The following is a 19,489-nucleotide window of genomic DNA, read 5'->3' on the forward strand; positions in this document are numbered from 1 at the left end:
ATTTGCCCTTTGCCTGGGTACTGATCGCCCCGGGGCCGGAGCTGTGCTAGTGCGCAAGGGGTCGTGGGTGCTGTGCGTAAATCCCAGATTTTGGACGTGGGGAAGATCAGGCGGCACACATGGCCGGCGATGTGCGGCTGCAAACGCGGCAGGGCAAGGCAAGCTGAGAAATCGGAATTAACTTGAGAGTTTAGGTCGCGATCCAAGCTGCGACACTCTCTTTGAAACGCCTTGGGTTCAGAGCGGGTTGTAAGGTGTGGCTCGGGGAGGAAGCCTGAAGAGAAGAGGTAGTCGTTGGTCTTGCTCAAGGTGAAGGGTTGTCAAAAGGAGGGAGGGGAATCGAGCTGAGCTGCCTTTGGCACGCGCTCCCGTGCTAGGCCTGCTGTGGTAGCCGCCTCGCTTGGCACCCTGGCTCCTTGGGCGCGGAAAAAACTGGGGGGTGAGGCGCAGGGCGGCTGCGCTCCCGACCTTTTGGTTTTCAACTGACGGGATAGCGCCGAACGAGACGGGACGACTACTGCGGTTGGCCCGGGTTTGGGACAGAATAGTGTATAGGAAAGAAGACGGTTTTGTCCAGGCGTTACGGAAATCTGCTGCCTTCACTGAGGTCGGTCGTTCAAGATGAGGAAAGAAGCACGCCAGGTAACCAACCTCAATGGGACGCTAGGTCAGCGAAGTTGATTAGCTGTCTCTGCCTCTTCTGCGCAAAATATCTCGATGCGGTCTCGAGGCGTGATGGCCAGCGATCCGTTTGGTGTGCTTCGCCAATGGCAGGTGATCCGGTGCCCGAAGCAGCATCGAAGAAAACGCCCAAGACTGTGCCCACAGGCAACAGGGCTTCTAGAACCACTTTCGAACAAGAAATCGCTCTGATCGGGGCAGGGTTCTTATTCTCCGTCAATGTTCAGGTACTGCAAATTGGCTTGTCTCGACAGTAACACAGTTGTGATTGGCGAGTGGTCGCGAGGCTTGAAGCTTCTTGAGGCTGTGCAGGGAATTGATGAACTGGCAGAGCGGTGGGCGGAATCGAAGAACCATGAAAACCCCACAAGTGTCCATCCGTAGGGCAGGCGCGGGGGGCGTTTTGTGGGCCGGGCGGCTTCCTGCTGCACCGTCGCTGGTGGGGTTGATTGCTGTGGCTCTGTGGCCGAGGCGTTTTCTCAACTCGGGGCGAGGGTAAAGACCTCCATGCCGACCTCGCAGGAAGAGCTTCTCAAAAAGAAAATGCGACCCCCCATTTGCAGGCAAGGCACTTTTTCTGCATTGAATCACAATACCCCCACTCATTGCTCCCTGGCAGTGCGCCCGTTCGGCTCCGGTCCATATCATGTCGACGCAGCTTCCGATCCCGTTGAAGGTCCACTGTGCTTCGACTTGGTTTCTCTCCGGCGCTCAGTGATCATCAACCTGAACTACATAATACTTCCCACCTTTGCATAGTCTTCCAGACAACAACTCCTAGCGTAACTAAGCTCAACCTTATAATGGTGGCGGAAAACGGCGCGTTCGGGGAATTCCCGTTATGGTGCGCTAAAGGACCGAAGCCGCTCGCGGGGGCGGAAAAGTGCAGGAGGCTCGATATTCTTCAACAACACAGCCACAAGGCGGTGTTCGTGCCGTGCAAGCCCCACCTGGTCGAAGGCTTCGCTTGTGCTTCGATGCATTCATGATAAGATCCGTGTTTCGGTACCGACACGGGGTATTCTTTTTGGGATGCGTTTGGTTTGATCTGTTCTCTGCCAGTTTTGATTTTATCGTTTGGTTCGGGACAGGCGTTTGTGAACCGGTGGGTGGATCAAAGGTTTCGAGGCTAGCCCTTGGCTCTCAAAGAACATCGGAAGATATCACATGCTTAGAGGATAGATAGTCTTCCGGCCATCGATACTTGAGGCCAACTACACACCTCGCCAGTGAATAGCCCACCTCATGTCTCAGCTCAAGAAAATCGAGAAGAACCGCTCCCGTCAAGGGTTGAGTGCTTGAAGATGGCGGGCCTCAGTGGCTTCGGATGACGACATGGATCAGCACCCCACACATCGGGCTCGGCAGCTGCCGACTCGCCGCCATTGCGAATGATTGGCTTGGAAATCAGCGCGGACCTCCAGACTGACTGATCCGAGCTGTGCCGGAAAGAAGAACACATCAGCTCGACTCTTGTCCATAACAACAAAACAGCAACAATATTCCATCCTGGAAACGCAATTCAAATGGTGGGTTATATGTAACAAGAAGATAATCGATGCTCAGTCATTAACAGTGCTTGAAGGGTCTCGAACTCCCGTCATACGTGCTTGCGGCGCTGACGGCCGCCGGCGGAGCTATCGGCTACGCGCGGACGGGGAGCACGCCTAGTCTTGTTGCGGGGACGGCCGTCGGTCTTCTTTGTAAGTCGCCGATTTCTTTTCTTTTTTGGTTTTACAATTTGTTCCCCCTATCTTCCTCCTGAATCCCTGGCGACCGCTAACTCGCGTCCCTTCCCCTTAGATGGCCTCGGAGGCTACCGTATCAGCAACAGTGAGCCCTACGGCATTGAATTGAGTCTGTTGGCCTCCGTCGTTCTCGGCGGCTCGTCGATCCCTCGCGCCATTCGGCTCCAGAAGCCTGTGCCCATCGCATTGTCCTTGATCGCGGCGTACGGGGCGTACACGTTTGGAGATGCTTTCCGTCGCACCTTGTAAATGGGGTTCCGTCGTGGTACGCCGGGGAGAGGTGGTGGAAGTGGAAACGGGAAGATGATGTGATCTTATAGTCTAGAGCACCGCGGATACTTTCGCGTTGGTTCTGCTTTTATGTTTATACAACCAGCTTCTCACAGGGCTCTTCGTATCGTACACACCCCCTCGTAGCGTGTCCTGCTCTTTTCTGTCTTCCCTCCTCGTTCTCGGGACGTTGTCTTCTCGCTTTTCGATCGAGTCCATCCTTGGAGCGTGGTATCAACCGAGAGCCGTCGCAATGAACTAGTTCGAAGAAATGTTATGAGTTTTCGTCGATTTCTTTCCACTTCTGCCGTACTTTAGATCGTTTATCGTCATCGTTCCGATTCGAATCCTGACTACGCGACCGCTCTTCCCGCAAACACTTGATGAGTGCTTTCTTTGTATCGTTACACATGCCGGCCGCCTTCCACACGAAGCCCTTGGCGTGGCATTCCTCAAGGGCGGCCATGACTTGTGCGCACCCTAAACCCAGTGTCGTTGCGTTAGAGGGCAGATCTGCGCGGGGTCGGCGCTTGGAGTGTTGGGCTTGGGAGTCGGCTCACCCGTGTTGTCCTTCGTATGGAGATGAGGATGCATTGTCGCGACGGCCCCTCGGAGGCGGCTGGAGCTTGTTCTCTACCGGCGTTCCGTCGACTTCTGTTTCGTGGAATTCAATTCCAATGCAGACAAAGACCCGGGCGGTTGGGACGAACCCGAAGCTTTGGCAAGGTTTCAGGGATTGGCCCGCTGTTTTGTTGGTGGACCGCCGCAAATCTTATCGGCGCCCAGCTCCCACAGCGGGGCACGCGAGGCCGACCTCATTCAACGACGACGTCAGATCTGAGGTCGTTTTGAAAGCACGGCTGGTCCCTACTTTACCCCTCGATTTCACTTTTCTCAGGAATCAAAAATGGCTTCACAGGCAGCTGCGGGAAAGAGGCAGCAAGGTGCGTATTGTCCACCCCGAAACTCATGCTCGCCCACAACCTTGAAGACACAGCTTTTTGACACATCCCCGCAGACCTCCAAGTGCAGTATAGCACTTACAAAAACACGCTGCAACAGATCGCTCAAAAAATTGGCGATGTCGAACAAGAAGCTGAAGAGCACAAGTCAGATGGCCCTTTCTTACCCCTCCCGTCCACATTCCAACGAGTTCCTACTTTTCCCAAGACTCAAATCTTGCCATGCCAAACTGAAACCAGCCCCTCGCCCCACAACACCCGACTTCCGTGATCCCCCATCACACCGCTTGAAACAATTCTTTTTTTTTTCACTTCCTTCCCGCTAGCTCACCGCTCATTAGCTAACTCTGCAGGCGAGGGGTAGGCTTGTTCTTGAAACCTTAGAGCCTCTGCCGGGGGACCGAAAATGCTTCCGGATGATTAACGGCGTGCTGGTGGAGAGGACCGTCAAGGATGTCGTCCCCGCACTTCAGACCAATGCAGAGGGGTTGAAGAAGCTCCTAGATGACCTCGTCAAGCAGTACAAGACAAAACAGGATGAGTTGGATAAATGGAAGGTATGTAGTGAGACAGATGGCTCTTGAGGCGTGCGTGCGTTTGCGGATTCTGACATCGAGATCTCATTACAGAAGAAGAACAACGTCCAGGTTGTGCAGTCATGAGGGGAGCAGCCTTCCCAGGACCTCCAGACCCTAGGGGTGACGCCGCTCGGCGGAAATTTGTGACGGAGTATGGGGTTAGTATCGTGAGCGATATCAATGCAATGCTGTTCAAAGCATCCCTTCTCCCGACTTCTCGGCATGGGGCTAGGCAAGCCCGCTGAGGCCGGAGATGCCGTGATCGAAACATTGGGACACGGGAACTCGAACCCCTCGTCAGAAAGCTTAGGAATATCTATGACGCTATCTGCTTGCAGAGATCAGCATGCCCCATTTGGATCCATTGATTTATGTGGTATTTATTCGATTATTTGTTTTTTTCTTAGCTCATGTTGAAAGGTGTGTGTGCTGAGTTGTTCAAAACACATATTGTCTTTGTTGCATCGGCATGGGGCCTGATGTGCTGCCCAACCCACGAACACGCCAGCTGGTTGGGCTGCGACGGGATTGGAGCAGGTCATGTTGAAGTGGGGTGGCCCCAGAAAGAACCTTGGAATTAAAGTTTCAAGGTATAACCGGTGATGATGGGAGACATGAATCAAAACCGGCGACGGAAGACAGAATCAACCTTGTGATTACCCGGCCAGACTTGGAGTCCGATGTTCGCAGCTAGTATCTCGTCTCCCCACCTCCCCGCTTCGTATTGACGATTGATCTCTGTCTTACCCCAGATCTCAAAACCCCTACATAGGAATCAGTCTCCATTTCTCAAGTAACAATCTTGAACCGTCTACCAATGAGAGTTTCAAGACGTTGCTAAATTCTCTGATTGGGTTCGACGGCGCAAATTTAACACCATTCACATTCCTTGGATGGACCGGGCTCTCAGAGGAGGTCGGTCTCATCCACCGGCGGCAAAGCCTTGGCCAGTCGTCACACAAGACTGTGCTGACCCGGCCGACCGCTCTCCCGAATGTAGCCTTTCGGCCTGAACCCGCTCATCGGACCCGTCAGGCTTCTTCCGGGCCCATTTCTCAGCCTTGCTGTCCCTTCCTGCATAACCTAGACATGCAAGAAGCAATTGTCGAATCAGTCCTCGCGGTCCCCCACCCATATTGGGGTTTCTCTTGCCGCCTCTTCACCTGCCAAGAGCTCACTAGCGTCACAGAATTGACGACAACACTGCATCGTTGAAATCCTTGACCTCCTTGAAGAGACGGGTGACGGCCCTGGGAAAGGGACCACCGATGTGATGAAAACAGAAGACATGCAGTTCTCACACGTCACCTCTGGACCTAGTTTTCGGCAGAGCTCGACTAGAGCGGTATGACCGGTCCCGTCTTGACGAAAAGAAAGGTCCAAGCGTTGGGAAGTCAGTCGGGAACGGGAGGTAAAGAAGGAGGCCTCGGCTAGAATGAATGTGAATGAATGAGTGAAGCCCCTGGTCTGATGGAGCCTTATTGACCGCACCGGTTCGCCCGAAGATCGTATCTTCCATGGTTAACGTTTGCGGGCGGAATTGGGCTGAGAGCGAGGTTGGGAAGGAACCAGAGGTCTTGCTTGATAGGTACGAATACCCCAAGATGAGGTCCGGGTTGTGCAGGTGGGCCGATATGTTTGAATCGCTGGACAAGGGTGTAGCCTATACCTTGTCCCAGAGGTAAATGTCTCTAACTGAAGCAAAAAAAGACTAAATATGGAGTTTTAAACTGTGGATAAGTCAATCACAGGGGTTCTAAATAACGGAATTGAAGAGAACGAGACATTGAAGCTCATGAGACGGCTGCAGCTTGTATGGAGGCTCAGAATGCAAAGTACTTGATACTCGCAGCACGTAAATAAAACGCCTCTTGGCGGTCGATCTTTGTTGCTGTGGCCGGGATTAGGGCCTCCCTGGCGGGCGCTGCGACCATGCATTTCCTCGTTTCTCCCGACCTCCATCTTCCTTCCCATTGCAACAACCCCACGCGCGTGCGCTTGCAGTCCTCTCGAACCCCCGTTTTTCCTGTTGCATCAATCGCAGGACCCAAACACCGACACACCGAAAAGTTCAACGCCAACGCAGACACCGCCCACTCGGCGCAAACTGATGCACAAGGACAGGCCCGCCATTGGAAAGTCAACCGACACAACAAACTAGCCAGTCACTAGGGCGAGCCGACAGGTACGTCCGATAACTAGCCACGCGCGCATGGCTCTCTGCACCACGGCCCATCGCAGCGCATCGCGTCGCCGGTCGTGGGAACACTGGAAGCCGGGCCATTGTCTGCTTTGCCCTACAATTCCGGCACGTTTGCTTGCCTGCTTGTCTGGTAGTCTGTCAATTTGCTTGACGGATGGGCTCATGCGTCTTTCGCTTCCGTTGCGCAACCGGCACATTGCGAGCAAACTTCCGCGGCTGCCCTCACTCCCACCTTCACACACAGCCCGGAGAGGAAATGCAAGGACTTGTCTCTGACGCGACTCTGCAGTTAGACCGTGCCCCCACAGTTAATTATTTTTGTGGCCCCAAACTTTGAGGTCGTTCTCTCCGCCTTAGCTTCGACAACCGGTCCCGGATACCTCTTCGTCCTGTCCAAGTCCGGTGTGTAACCACGCGGGACGATACACTGTACCACGGAAACCAAAACACCACGCGTAGCCGAACGAACGGAACAGAACAGGGCACACAACAACAGCCAGTCGCCACTCTGCCCAGTTTTGGGGGTCGGTAACAAAGCCTCCCATACGGTCTAGACAAGCCCTGCACCAAGGCGATCCAGCAGCCGACGAGAAAGCTGCGAGATTGTTGTTGCTCCTCCTGTTCTCTCGCCCTATCAACCACTCGTCGCAGGGCCCGCAGTTCCCGCAAGTCCCACACCTCCTGCGCCCACCCACGGGCGCGGCTCACCCCACGAAACCCGGCCAGTCTCGGCCTCCTCTCGTCTTCTTCGCCCTGCGCGCGCCCCTCCCGGCTCCCCCCTTCCCACCTTTTCTTACCCCCACCCCACCTTTCGACGTACAGCGTTCCCTCTCACCCCCAACCTTGCCCTGCCGCAGCCTGAAAATCGGGCAGAGGAACCAGTCAGAGCAGCCCTGGGACACGCATAGAGGAACCGCTTGACGCAGCTCTTGCAGGTCAAGCCGCCAAAGAGGAAGCAGACCGCAAGCCCTACAGCCCTGCAACGTGTCCGGCGACACATCATCCACTTGAATCCAGCTGTGCGAGCTGGCAGGTCCAAAGAATTTACAAGAAGCCAGCAGCCGCTGCAGGTAGCCATCCAAATATGTCCGACTCTCCCCAATCCAATGCGAAGGATGTTGAACAAGGTGCACCGTCGGGTGACGAGGAAGTACACATGAACGACCCTCAAGACCCACACTCGACCGGGCTCGGCTATGAGTTCGAGGTCAAGGAGCAAGATCGGTGGTTGCCCATAGCCAATGGTATGTTGCCTCTTTTCCCTCATCTTCCTTTTTTGTTCGATTTGTTCAACGGCTTCTCTGGTGCTTCCACTCGGCTCGTTATGGTTTGAGTTGCTTGCTTGCGTACCTTGCGTGCCTTGCGTACCTTGTGTGCGCGGGGCGCGCACGAGCACGCAGTGCTAGTCGTTTCAACCGCAATGACGCTAGAAACAGCGAGACTCAACTCATTCCATTTGGCGCTCCCTCTATTACATGGTGCGGGTGATCGAGATCACGCTACTCGCTTTTGGTAGACCGGCGTTGGCTTCGGCGCTCTGCCTGCCTATCAGACAAACGCGCGCCACGCGTGGGTCTTGAAACAGAAGGAGAAGAACAATTGCTGCTCCCTTCGCCGTCCATGTCGGACCATTCATCACCGAAGTCATCGTCGCCGCAGCCGCAGTTGCAGTTGCAACTGCAGCCACAGCAGCCCCGACGCCCTCCTTCAACCCCCTCGCCAGCGGGCCCTCGCGCGGTCTCGTCATCTTCTAAGACAGTGGATAAGGCCGATGTATACGATGCTAACATTCGCAACTTTGCGCCAGTGGCCCGCATTATGAAGACGGCACTCCCAGAGAATGCCAAAATTGCCAAGGAAGCTAAGGAGTGCATGCAAGAGTGTGTGAGCGAGTTCATATCGTTTATCACCAGCGAAGGTAAGCTGTTCCTCTAGGTCCTTCTCCGCGAGACGCCCCATCCGCGACGACGTCGCCTGTGTTTAACTTGGCTTTCTTTTTTTCAATTGGCTAACAAACCTTTGTCCTATCAGCCTCTGAAAAGTGTCAGCAAGAAAAGAGGAAAACAGTTAACGGAGAAGACATCCTCTTCGCCATGAGCTCGCTTGGATTCGAGAACTATGGGGAGGCGCTTAAGATCTATCTCTCCAAGTACCGAGAAGTGAGCAGACCCCTTTCCTCGCTTATACTTGTACAAACACCCCCTACGCCATCCGCGTTACTAACTACTACCCAGCAATCTCAATCCAACCGGGGCGATAACCAACAGAACCGACCGAGCAGCCAAGGCTACGGCGCGCCCGGCGGCTCGAATCCCGCTGGTGGTTTCGGCGCCGGCCTTCCTGGGCAACAGGAGGGTGGTGAGGCGCAGGGATACAATCTTTATGGGGCCCAACCCGGTCATAATGGCGCCGGGCCTGAATACTAACTAAAGATTGGACTGTGCATAATGTTGGGTAGAGAGCCCCGATGCGTCCGGGGTTGTAGCTCTCTTGATCTGGGTGAACTTTTGTTTGGGTTTTTGTCTCTATTTTCCTTTCCCTTTTCTCTCTGTCCTATCCTCTCTTTACTTTTCCATTCACGTGTGCTTGTATGTGTATAAGTATCGGGGGCCCAGGCATTACTGAGATACCCGGGCTGTAACTATCTACGTGATACTGCTATATCTCCACTGGACAAGTAAGGTGCATGGCTGGCCTCGATTTTGAGCGGTGGTTTAATTGTCGAACAATTTCAGGCCATGAATCAGGGAACCTGGGCGGAGGAGTACGTAATCCGGGTCTTGGGTTGGGCGTTACTGACATATGGGGTTGATACACAGAGAATAACACCGTTATTCGTTGTTTGTTGTTTGTCGCCTCTCACATGCTAACCGCCGCTCATCAGCTCGGGGACGTACCTGTATACTTTGAATCTACCTCACGGCTTTCCCACAGTGCCGGTGTTGCTGCAAAGGGCCTCCTCGTCGTGATGTTTAATTTGACCGCCTTCCGCTTTTGGCACACTCAGATTCTTCTCAGCAGGCAACCCCTGGCCCACTGCGCACGTGCCATCCGCGGGGAACTTCGCGTGTTCCTCGAAAATCAGGTCTGGTTCAGGCCTTTTTTTTCCTCTTTTGATCACGCCGACTGTGGGGACGGCGGCAGAAAGTTTGTCACCGTCGTAGCGAAAGAAAATCGTTAAACTTGCATTTGCCCGCTGCACGCCACTAGGCCTTCTGCCCCACGACAAAACGCTTTGTGTTTTCATCGAGAACACCTTTCCTTCCGCATTTTTGACGGTGTTGTGTCGATCTAATTATGTTTGGCCAGTTGTCGTCACTCGCAAACCTCCCGCACCGCCAACTGATTACGATTATTTCTTGACTCTCCCGGACGGTTCGCCCAGTTGGCGGCCCCAGCGTCCTCTGGCGCCTAATCCGAGGAGGTGGAATCTACGAGGTTCCCTCTCCAGCCGCCGAATCGAGGAAGAAAACACACTCTCAATAGACCGTCTCTATTTCCTGGTCGCGAAGAAACGAGACGAGCGACGAAAGAAGGGACTCATAACACGACACACGACATACGGCACACAACCATCCATCACACCCTCTTTACCATGACAACAATATCCTCCCTTTCGCGAAGCGCCGCGGCGTCTACGGCTACCGTCCTTGCGTCATCCTCACCGATTAAACCAATACTCCGCAAAACTTCTTCCATTTTGGGCACGAGGCTACGAGGATCCGGCGGGAATGATTCCGACAATGACGACAACGACGAACCCCCGGCGAAGCGACAGAAAAAGAAAACGGTCGTGTTCAACGAGGCGTTGAATGTTGTTCGCGAGATCAACGGCAAGACATTGGAAGATGCGAAGGAAGAGGTGCGGCTGGCGCTGGAGGCGCACGAGCGTGGCGATGATGAGGAGTATGATAGGTTGAAGGAAATCTTCTTGGCGGGGTCGAGGCAGTATGGTGGGGGGAAACACGACGAGGAAGAGGAGGAAGATAGTGAGGATGATGAGGATTGGGATGTCACATTGGGAGCGAGACCGCAGGACCTGCTCGTCTACGTGGTTGCGCTTACTGGGTCAGTACCACTGCTCGGGCGCTCGTGTACTGGATTACTTCGAAGTGTGTTGCGGTGCAGCTGGCTAGAGCGGGACGAGACGTTTGCGAAGGCGTACATCCAACTGCTGGCGGCGCTGTCGTCGGTGCAAGGATCGCTGTTTACGCAGGTGCTCACCATGATTGTCGACAAGTTCACCGAGACGGGGCGGACCTCAAATATCAAGGGGTTTGCACCAGTCGATCCCCAGACCAAGAAGAAGTGGCTCCATGTTGGGCTCAAGTACCTTTTGGAACTGTTCCCGGCAGGACAGCGGATGGTTCTCAACTTGGTCGCGTCCAAATTCCCATTCACCGAGGAATCCAGGGAGCTTCACATGGAGTACATCGACCACCTGCTCCGCCTCAAGACCTCACGGCCAGAACTGGAACGGGACATCATGGAGCTGATCCTCTCGCGCCTAGTGAAGCTGGACGTTGAGATGACTCTGGATTTGGAGAACGACGACGACGAGACGACGAGAGCAGTACTACGCCAACTGGATACATCAGATGCCAAGGATGGTGATGGGGATGATGACGACAGCGATGCCGACTCGGTTATGAGCGACGACGACGATTTAGACGAGCACGCCAAACGGGTGTTGGTGATCAAGAGCAAGCTAGAGACGATGGATGCGATTCTCGATCTACTCTTCTCCATCTACAACCCTATCTTTGAGGAGCCAGAGAGCCCAAGGGCTATAGAGGCGTTCCAGGACTTGTTGAGCGACTTTTCCAACGTCATCTTGCCGGTACGTTTCCCGTATCACGAAGAGTTGTTTATCAGACACAGACAGTGGCTAACGGGACCAAACAGCATCTCAAGTCGCGCCACACGCAATATTTACTCTTCAAGTTTGCCATGAAATCTACTCAGCTCATGGAGATGTTCATTGGGACCTTGTTTAATCTAGCGTAAGCCCCTCTTCCAGTACTCTCCTGAAGGACTTTTTTTGATGCTAACCGATCATAGCTTTGAGTCTAACAGGCCACCGGTTGTGAAACAGGCCGCAGTCGCGTACTTGGCGAGCTTCACGGCACGCGGGGCCATGGTGCAGAGCGATCAGGTGCAGCTGATTACCAACACCTTCCTCGGTTATATGGACCATTATCGTGCCACCCATACGAGCTGCCGCGGGCCAGACGTGAGGCGGTACAGCCAGTACTAGTAAGTGCCTTTTTTCGTAGGAGGATGCGGCTTGCGGCGCTGACGTCTTTATCAGTGCATACTTCCAGGGGCTGCTTTACATCTTCTGCTTCCGCTGGCGTGACCTGATCGATCAGGACATGCTCCCACCGAGTCTTGATTGGGATGATCCGGCTTCGTTCATTGGGCAGGATCTGCCATGGATGACGGGACTGAAAACTCGGCTGCAGGCCAACATTGGCAGCAAGTTTAACGTAAGCTTCTACCCGTCAGCCTAGTTACCATTGGTGTCAACTAACGTTCCCGAACAGCCCCTCAAATGCTGCTCCCCTATCATCGTGGACGAATTCGCGCGCCTCTCCCACCACCTCCGGCTCCTCTACATGTTAGTCTTCCTCGCTACCGTCCCTCATTTTCTAAATGTTGATGACCACGCCCACTAACCTCTTCCAGCTACCCCCAAATCGAAAAGAACAAATCCGTGCACCTCTCACAATTCTTCACCGGCAGCTACGCCACAGGCGGCGCCCTGCGCGACACCGGTTTTGAGTTCGACGACGAGAAGTGGACGCATCTCGAAGCATGCTTTCCGTTTGACCCGTTCCAGTTGCCTGTGGCTAAACGGTGGTTGGATCTCGAGAGTAGTTATGTCGCGTGGCGGCCGATGGCATTGTTGGATCGGGATGATGAGGGGGAGTTTGAGAATGGGGACGAGCACGACGAGGATGATGAGGATGGGGATGGGGATGATGATGATGGAGAGGATGAGAGTGATTTTGATGATGGGGGAGATGGGGGTGATGGGGTGATGGTAGGGAGTTTTATGGAGGACACGGCTACTGATGAGGAGGGCGGAGAAGGGTATGACTGAATCCCCTGGGGGTTGGTCGTAGGTCTAAGGGCAGGAGGGGCGATGCTCTCTCCGATGAGCGTGGGTTGGGTGGAGGACGAGGATCTGGTGGTGGTGCTGCGTTGCGCCTGTCGAGGGCCATATATATACCCTGAGTTCGGGCGGTGGGAGAACCTTTCATTTTGGGGGCATTTGTGGCTGGACGTTTACGAAAGTTTCAAGCATACTCGGGGGTGTTTTTGGCGAACATTTACACAGACGGGGTTCATGGCGCGGCTGGGGAAAATTCGGTCTGGTTTAAGTCCTTTTCTTCCTCTTTACCTTTACCCTCTGAAGTAAGAGCAAATGGAAATAACTCGGTAAATTCACTCTATTTAACTCGGTAAATTCCCCTCTTGTGTATGTACAGACTGCTTATTGGTGTCTTGCAGCATGCTGCCGGTGCTTACACACAAATTATCTGAGACCGCGTTAACGTGTCAATTCCATTCGTCTGCCTAAAGCTGAGGCACTGTTAGAAATAACAAGAAACAGAAAAAAAGAATCCAAATATGCCCTAAGACTATCGGCTTTTTTTCCTGAATAGCCCGCCGTGGCCATCCTACAATCGGCTAACTTTACTAAATCCGGCATTTCTGAGGTCCATCGCAGGTTCCGGGACGCCCAAGCCCCCAACATGCTGACTGTGCACAGCTGTCCACCGCCTCGATTGGTGTAATACTTCTTTCCTAAAATCGACGTCTAGATTTCAATCTCCGCGTGGAGTTCCTGGAAATATCAAGATCAATGGTGGCGATGCGCAGAGACTGATCGATTTGGGATATATTTCTAACGATTACAGATCCTCGTGCTCCCCTTTCTTTCTTTCTCTCACGCTCTCATTGTCATCTTTCCCCTGGCTCATACCTACCATACATACGTACATACCATACATACAGTGGGGGTCATACTAATTATCGACTTGTCGTTTTGTCATTGACATCACCTTCGCGCGCTCAAACCCGGCCTTATTCGTCCGTTCGTCCCATTCCGTCCATTTCATCCACGGCCGTCCACCGCTCGCTCGCTCGATAACCCCGGGGTTGCAAGAACCGAGCCGGGCCGGAAGGTTTTGTGAAACAATCTTGTTGTTTATCGGCGCCCCGGGGCTGATTGGTCCCTTCGCGAGATCTCAGAACTATCTGTCATCCCTACTAGGGTGCATACCTAGGGGGGGTCCAGGGGTTAAGAAGACACGCGACGTTACCCTGAATAGGTCGCGGCCAAACAACAACATACCGACTGCATACCTTCGTGCATACACTATCTACGTGGTGCTGTGTGCTAAAGGACCCGACGGGGCACAGGACAACGGAAACGGAAACGGAAACAAAAAGTTACCGTTGGGTTCCTCATCCAGGCACGCGCATCCGGATCGACCCACCCGGATCATTAGGGCTGGCGCCTGGAAGCAAGAGTGTCTTCTGGAAGAAAAAGAGAGGCACAGAGAGCTTAAACGCACAATGGCGGATAGGGACGGCGACGACGACCAAGGCAGCCGGCCTTCGTTCTCGGACTTCTGGAAGAAGTCCAAGGAGGCGCTCGGAGGAGGGAAAAAGATTCGATTTGTTGAGGGGCTTCCTGGTGCTGCTGCTGCTACTGCTGCTGCTTCTGCTGGTGAGTGAACAAGACGCTTTCTTCCCCACCCGTTATCTCATCTCATTTTTTTCCCACTCATTTTCCCTTGTCTCTTTATTTGATTTCGAAAGATGTTTCCATATCTAGCGTCGCAGTCTTTATTTTTCCCATACACGTACTCGGACTTGTCATGGGTCGTCGGGCAGGGTGCATCGAGGACTTGGCACAGCGCGCGCCATTTGCGGGCCAAATGATTTGTCATTGCAAGGCCGCAGTTGGTCGGTTTCCTTTTTGGGGAGTTGTGATCGTCTCGGATTGGATAAGCCCTGGGGATTTGGCACGCTTCGGCGGCTTCGGTTCCCCGAGCCTTTAAGGTTCTTACTGTCCGAGAGGGAAAAAGATTTGAGCTTTGAGCCTTGAGACAGCTGGGTGGGTAACTGTTGGGTGTGACGGATCATGTGGGAGAATTTGAGAAAGGCCCATGAGGAAACGGCCTCGGAACCGAGAGGAGAGAGGACGGGAAGCCGGGTGAGAGGGGCACGCGCACGCACGCACCTTGATGGTCACGATGATCTCTCACCCCTCCATGCTGTGTTTCCAGGTCTGCTGCATGAGGTGATGTGCTAGCAGTGGCCGATTTGGGTTTTAAGATGGGGGATGTTTAATTCTCTGGTCCTTCTTTCGTCTACCTATCCTGTATCTCTCTATCCTCCTTCCTATTTCACCTTTCTTCTCCCCGTTGTTCTCTTCTCTTCCCTTCTTCTCTCAGACCTCATCAACCCCAACTCACCCCCAACCATGCGCCCAAATACTAAAGTCCGCCGCCGCTCAGGTCACGGAGGCAACGCCCAGCCCCCAACAGGAGGAGGAGCAGGCTCATCCGGCAGCCCGAGCCTCAACGCTACTCCCGCCGACACAGACGCAGCTCTAGCAAAGGACAAAGCCCAAGCCCGGCGCGCCCAGGTGCGCAAGGCCCAGATCCAGCACCGCCAGCGCAAGGCCAACTACGTCAAGCAGCTCGAGATGGACGTGGCGCGCATCCGCGAGACGATCGAGGCGGCCGAACGCGATACCCGTGCCTTGCTCGACGAGAACAAGGCCATGCGGATCCGGATTCTACAGGCGGCTGGCGGCGGCAACGGCGGTAACACGGCCGTGCCGCTGTCGTTGAATCGTGGGGTGGAGTTGTTGCGGGAGATGCCACTGCCGACGGAACTCACCTCGGACGTGGGGTTGGATATGCAAGGTGCTTCTGCTTCTGGGATCGCTTCTGGGGAGGGCAGCAGAAGTAGCGCCACTGGAGTGACGGTCACGCTGGGATTTGATGAGGTCATGAATGCCCCGACGTTTTATATCAGCAGCCCTGTGTCTTCCAAAGGCATCGAGTTGCCGCCCTCAGGTCCCTTATCACCGTCCCGGCAAGAGATGGAGACGGGGACAGGTGTATCACCCAACAACAACAACGACCTTCCCGACCTCACCCCGTCCCAAAGCCAAGCTGCCATCAACTTCATTCTCGCGTACGCTTTTCATCTTCCTTCTGTCACAAGTCTCGCCTCACCACCCAGTTCCCCTTGGGTTTCAACTACCAACCATCCTAACCTGAACAAACACCCCAACACAGCCTCCCATCATACATCACTACCTCTTCCTATCCTGACCTGGAGATGTTATACTAACCACCAACCCACAACCTAAATACAGTCTCGAGCACCTCTGCCGCGATCACTTCCACCCCTCCGACTACCAACCCCCGCCCCCGGACACCGTCTACCCGATCCCGCTGATCGGCCACGCCGGCCACGGCCACACGCTGATGGCCACCAGCCTTGCGCTACAAGGCGCACCACCGGCCATCTTCAAGGCCGCATCCCGCAGCGGCAGTAACCGACCGGGGATGCTGTTGGCCGGGGCTGGCGTGACGACGGCTTTGTCGAGTGTGGCGATGGGGGCTGTGCCGAGGGGTAGGTCGGGGGGGTGTAAGGGGAGGAAAATTGAGGATGATGTGTTGGCAGGGAAAGGGGGTGGTGGTGGTAGTGGTGACAACGCCAACGCCAACGATGACCCCCTATCGTGGACCGCGAGCAGTCTCACCCTGCGTGCCCTACACGGTATCGCCTCATCGCTCAACCCCAACGATCAAGTCGAGGTTACGCCTATCCAGGCGTTATTTGAGCTGTTGGCGCGGTTTGGAGGGGGGTGGTTGGAGTCGACGGGCGTGCCGGGCAGCGTGGACGACGGCAGCGATTTGTTGCTGTCGGAACGGCTTAAGAGAGAGCTGGTTGGGGTGGTGAAATGTCCGCATTATGGTGCGAGTATGGAGAGGGGGGCGTTTGAGAATGTTGTGGGGAGGGTGCTTGGGGTATCGTATTGAGGGGTGAAAGCGACTTACTTCTTGATACATCTGAAAGGAGACAAGGGAGAATGGGATAGATACCTGGGATGACGGTCGATTGGGTGTTGGATAAAAGTCGTAACCGATACCCCGCTCTTTTTTATGTTATTTACTTACCTAGCCTATACGCCAACTTTTACTTTGTTGTAGTTAGGAATCTTTCCACCTACCGAAAATGTTGAGTCTCACAGCAACATACATATGAAACCATGCCTGGGGTAATGTTTGGGACGAGCCGTATTTGGTTGTCCCCCGAATCGGCGAGCACAGGTTTAATGTTTTGTCCTGTCTGCCTTCCTTGTTTGAGCAACTGAGACAAACGCTTTGGAATTATCCCAATTCGGCCTGACAACCTCGAATAGGCACTTGGCAGCTCTCGAGCAACACAACGCATGGGTTGATGATCTCACGCGATGCGGAGAGACAGCAGTGTTGTTCTCCCCCGAACGTGGTGCTCCACAACAGTTGCTTGAGCCTTGTGATAGACAAGTCTATTCGTGGAGTAAGGTGACTGGTTCCTGTGTTGCTATCGTCGCCGCTGTTTCGTTAAAGGACTTGCCCTTTCTCATTCTCTCATACTTCGGATCTTATTAGTAGTTGAAAGTCCCCCCATGTCTAACTGAGGGATTATTCCCGTCGGTCGACGGCGAGATAAGCCAGAACCAGGATTGTTCCATTCACTGTCCTATGTAAAATCTCCCGGAATCCTCGGGTTCCATGATGCGGCTGAAGGCCTGGTCTCGAGTCTTGGTCGAGAATTATAGCCCGGATTTTTTGAAGTGGCGGTTGTCGGCCGATCTTAGCACCGGATGACAACGATGAGGTCGAGAGGTCACATTGCAGGAGAACGGATGCACGGCGGAGCCCCACGGCCTCGTGTTGGCCGACGTAGGAGTTATTGCCCGACTACACGGCACCTGTTATCCGAGAGGAAGATTTTGTGGGATTTTTGTTTTCTTGGCTTTTTTTGGTTTGTTTTCTTTTGGTGTGAAGCATATTTAGTTGGTGACTACTGATTTTGAACTGTTTGAAGCTGGAAGTGGTGACAACCTTCAAAAGAAATATAATGTGCTGCATCTTTAATCGTTTTATTATATGGCGTAGTCCTTTTATCTGGTGGTGAGTTGCTGAGCAGATACGAGCGAAGGCGCTGCGGGACGCCGATAACTCCGGGGCAACCCACTGGGATGTCCAACGAACCTCGGTTGGGAGGGCATCCGAGACCGCATCCAATTACTCCGTAATACACTAGTTTTAGTTAACGTTACCGTTGAGCATAACATCAACGGTTCACTAAGGCGGATGGGGAGTTGAAGTAGTTCAAGCTGGTGATAAAATAAAGTTTCTGATCTGCGCCGCTGCCCGCGGACGATGATCAGATCAGGGTGGGCCACAGGGTTTGGAGGGCGACGATCTTTGCCGTCGATCGGAGGTGATGAAGATCACTGTTCAGCTGCGACCCGCAAGGCACAGGCGGAATTGGGGTTTCTGTTGGGGTCTGGAATTTCGACGATAATACGAATAGACTGGACCATCTCAAGGCGGGATGTGAGAAGTCTGGCCTTCGTCTGGAGGTTCCTTCCCGCCTGTAGTCTGAAGAAAAACATCTTGTGGCCGTTTTAGGAAAGCGCCTTTTGGAAAGAGGTGATGGTGCAAAGCTCCTTCTTCTCTTTGGGCGCCGTCTGGGGTTACATTTTTCAGCGTCACCCAAGTCCATTCAGTCGGAAATGTTTTGTGAACTCGGCCCGTGCTCGAAACTCTCAAACCAACGCCCGACCAATGGCAACGACACCCCCAATGATAGCAATATCGACGATTTGACCGCCTGGGACTTGAACTTGTTGTTCTGGCGCCCAATTGACAAAATCCCTCATGGGCGTTCGGGCTCGCCACAAGCCAAGTACACTAAGCTGTTCGTGTCCGAAATAACTATCTGTCAACTGGCTTTCAATGGCCTGCACCAGCTCGGCTAGTCTTTTCAATAGCCCGGGAAACTTGGCACCAGAGATTCACAAAAATCATCCCACCGCTCAGTCTGGCGGCCGACACGTGTGGAAGCCGGACGGGCCCGGGCTTGGCCCGGAGTGAAGCTGTTGAGGGGAAGCTATCGAAGAAAAACGGATGCATAGGAAAAGTGGACAAGGATGGTACTGTATACCAAACGGGCAGCACCACCTCGTATTGACGATGGCCCGCGCAGCCACCAGCTTGGTGTCACGGCCAGATCCTGCAGTCATCTCCCCCAGCGGACGAGCATTGGCCAACCAGCGGAACAGCTTGGCTGCAGCCCCTCAGAAACCCAATCCCAATGCGCTGCGCGGGCGATTTGGGGTTCAACCGCCACGTCCGCCAGGGTCCCGGAACAGGCACGAGAGCGAGCTCCGATCTAGACTCTCGTGTCTTAGAGCGTTCATCTCCACATAGGGCTTTTTCTCTCAGCCCCAGAAGTCCCGAAGCGCTTTCCTCTTTTCTCCGATTTCGTCTTGCAAGTCAACCGCCTGATTTGAGATAATGGAAGGGGGGATACAGTGACTGAATGTTAGTGCACTGAAAAGGCGCGCCGTTGGCGCTGCTGGTTATCTTTGCAAGCATATCAGGCCTGTCGTGGGGTGGGGCTCGAAAGATCAGCCCTGTTGCCAAATACGGAACGCCCAGGATTTGCTGGTTCCTGCATTCCGCACGGGCATCGGCTTTCTGGATTTTCTCCCAACAGCCAGATCGTCCGTTTTCACAGTTGCAAACGCTCGAAGCTGCGTCGAAGGGAGGGACTTCGAGGGCCGGAGAAGGAAGGAAAAAAGGAAAACACCGAGGATGAGCGCTGAGACACAAAAAGGCGGGTAGCGTTCGCTTCTTGTGTCCGTCTGCTGCGAGGAATCTGCGCGCCTGGTTGCATCCATTGTCAATATCACCCCTGTGTCCTTGGCCGCCGCGCTCTCCGCGATGGGGGCAG

At 54.0% G+C, this 19,489-nt stretch overlaps 4 protein-coding genes across 4 annotated transcripts; all 4 read left to right on the forward strand.

Annotated features, from left to right (window-relative positions):
* Positions 1-2,207: 2,207 nt before the first annotated feature.
* On the forward strand, positions 2,208-2,678 carry C8A04DRAFT_24165 (transmembrane proteins 14C-domain-containing protein; the record flags this gene model as incomplete). Its single annotated transcript, XM_062779005.1, has 3 exons — positions 2,208-2,210; positions 2,267-2,384; positions 2,485-2,678. The coding sequence occupies 3 exons, from the start codon at positions 2,208-2,210 to the stop codon at positions 2,676-2,678; spliced, it is 315 nt and encodes a 104-aa protein (XP_062640991.1).
* A 1,399-nt stretch (positions 2,679-4,077) lies between these two features.
* Positions 4,078-4,323, forward strand: C8A04DRAFT_24166 (uncharacterized protein; the record flags this gene model as incomplete). Its single annotated transcript, XM_062779006.1, has 2 exons — positions 4,078-4,218; positions 4,291-4,323. 2 exons carry the CDS (start codon positions 4,078-4,080, stop codon positions 4,321-4,323), a joined length of 174 nt encoding a protein of 57 aa, XP_062640992.1.
* A 3,203-nt stretch (positions 4,324-7,526) lies between these two features.
* C8A04DRAFT_24167 (histone-fold-containing protein) lies at positions 7,527-8,868 on the forward strand (the record flags this gene model as incomplete). Its single annotated transcript, XM_062779007.1, has 4 exons — positions 7,527-7,686; positions 8,250-8,360; positions 8,474-8,601; positions 8,677-8,868. The coding sequence occupies 4 exons, from the start codon at positions 7,527-7,529 to the stop codon at positions 8,866-8,868; spliced, it is 591 nt and encodes a 196-aa protein (XP_062640993.1).
* A 1,169-nt stretch (positions 8,869-10,037) lies between these two features.
* On the forward strand, positions 10,038-16,518 carry C8A04DRAFT_33788 (RNA polymerase I-specific transcription initiation factor RRN3-domain-containing protein; the record flags this gene model as incomplete). Its single annotated transcript, XM_062782600.1, has 11 exons — positions 10,038-11,282; positions 11,348-11,445; positions 11,504-11,698; positions 11,754-11,931; positions 11,989-12,062; positions 12,131-12,447; position 13,725; positions 14,041-14,150; positions 15,007-15,376; positions 15,849-16,027; positions 16,160-16,518. The coding sequence occupies 11 exons, from the start codon at positions 10,038-10,040 to the stop codon at positions 16,516-16,518; spliced, it is 3,126 nt and encodes a 1,041-aa protein (XP_062640994.1).
* Between the last annotated feature and the right edge of the window lie 2,971 nt (positions 16,519-19,489).

This window comes from Dichotomopilus funicola, assembly GCF_033296635.1.
Source record: "Dichotomopilus funicola strain CBS 141.50 unplaced genomic scaffold C8A04scaffold_2, whole genome shotgun sequence".
Classification (NCBI taxonomy): Eukaryota; Fungi; Ascomycota; class Sordariomycetes; order Sordariales; family Chaetomiaceae; genus Dichotomopilus; species Dichotomopilus funicola.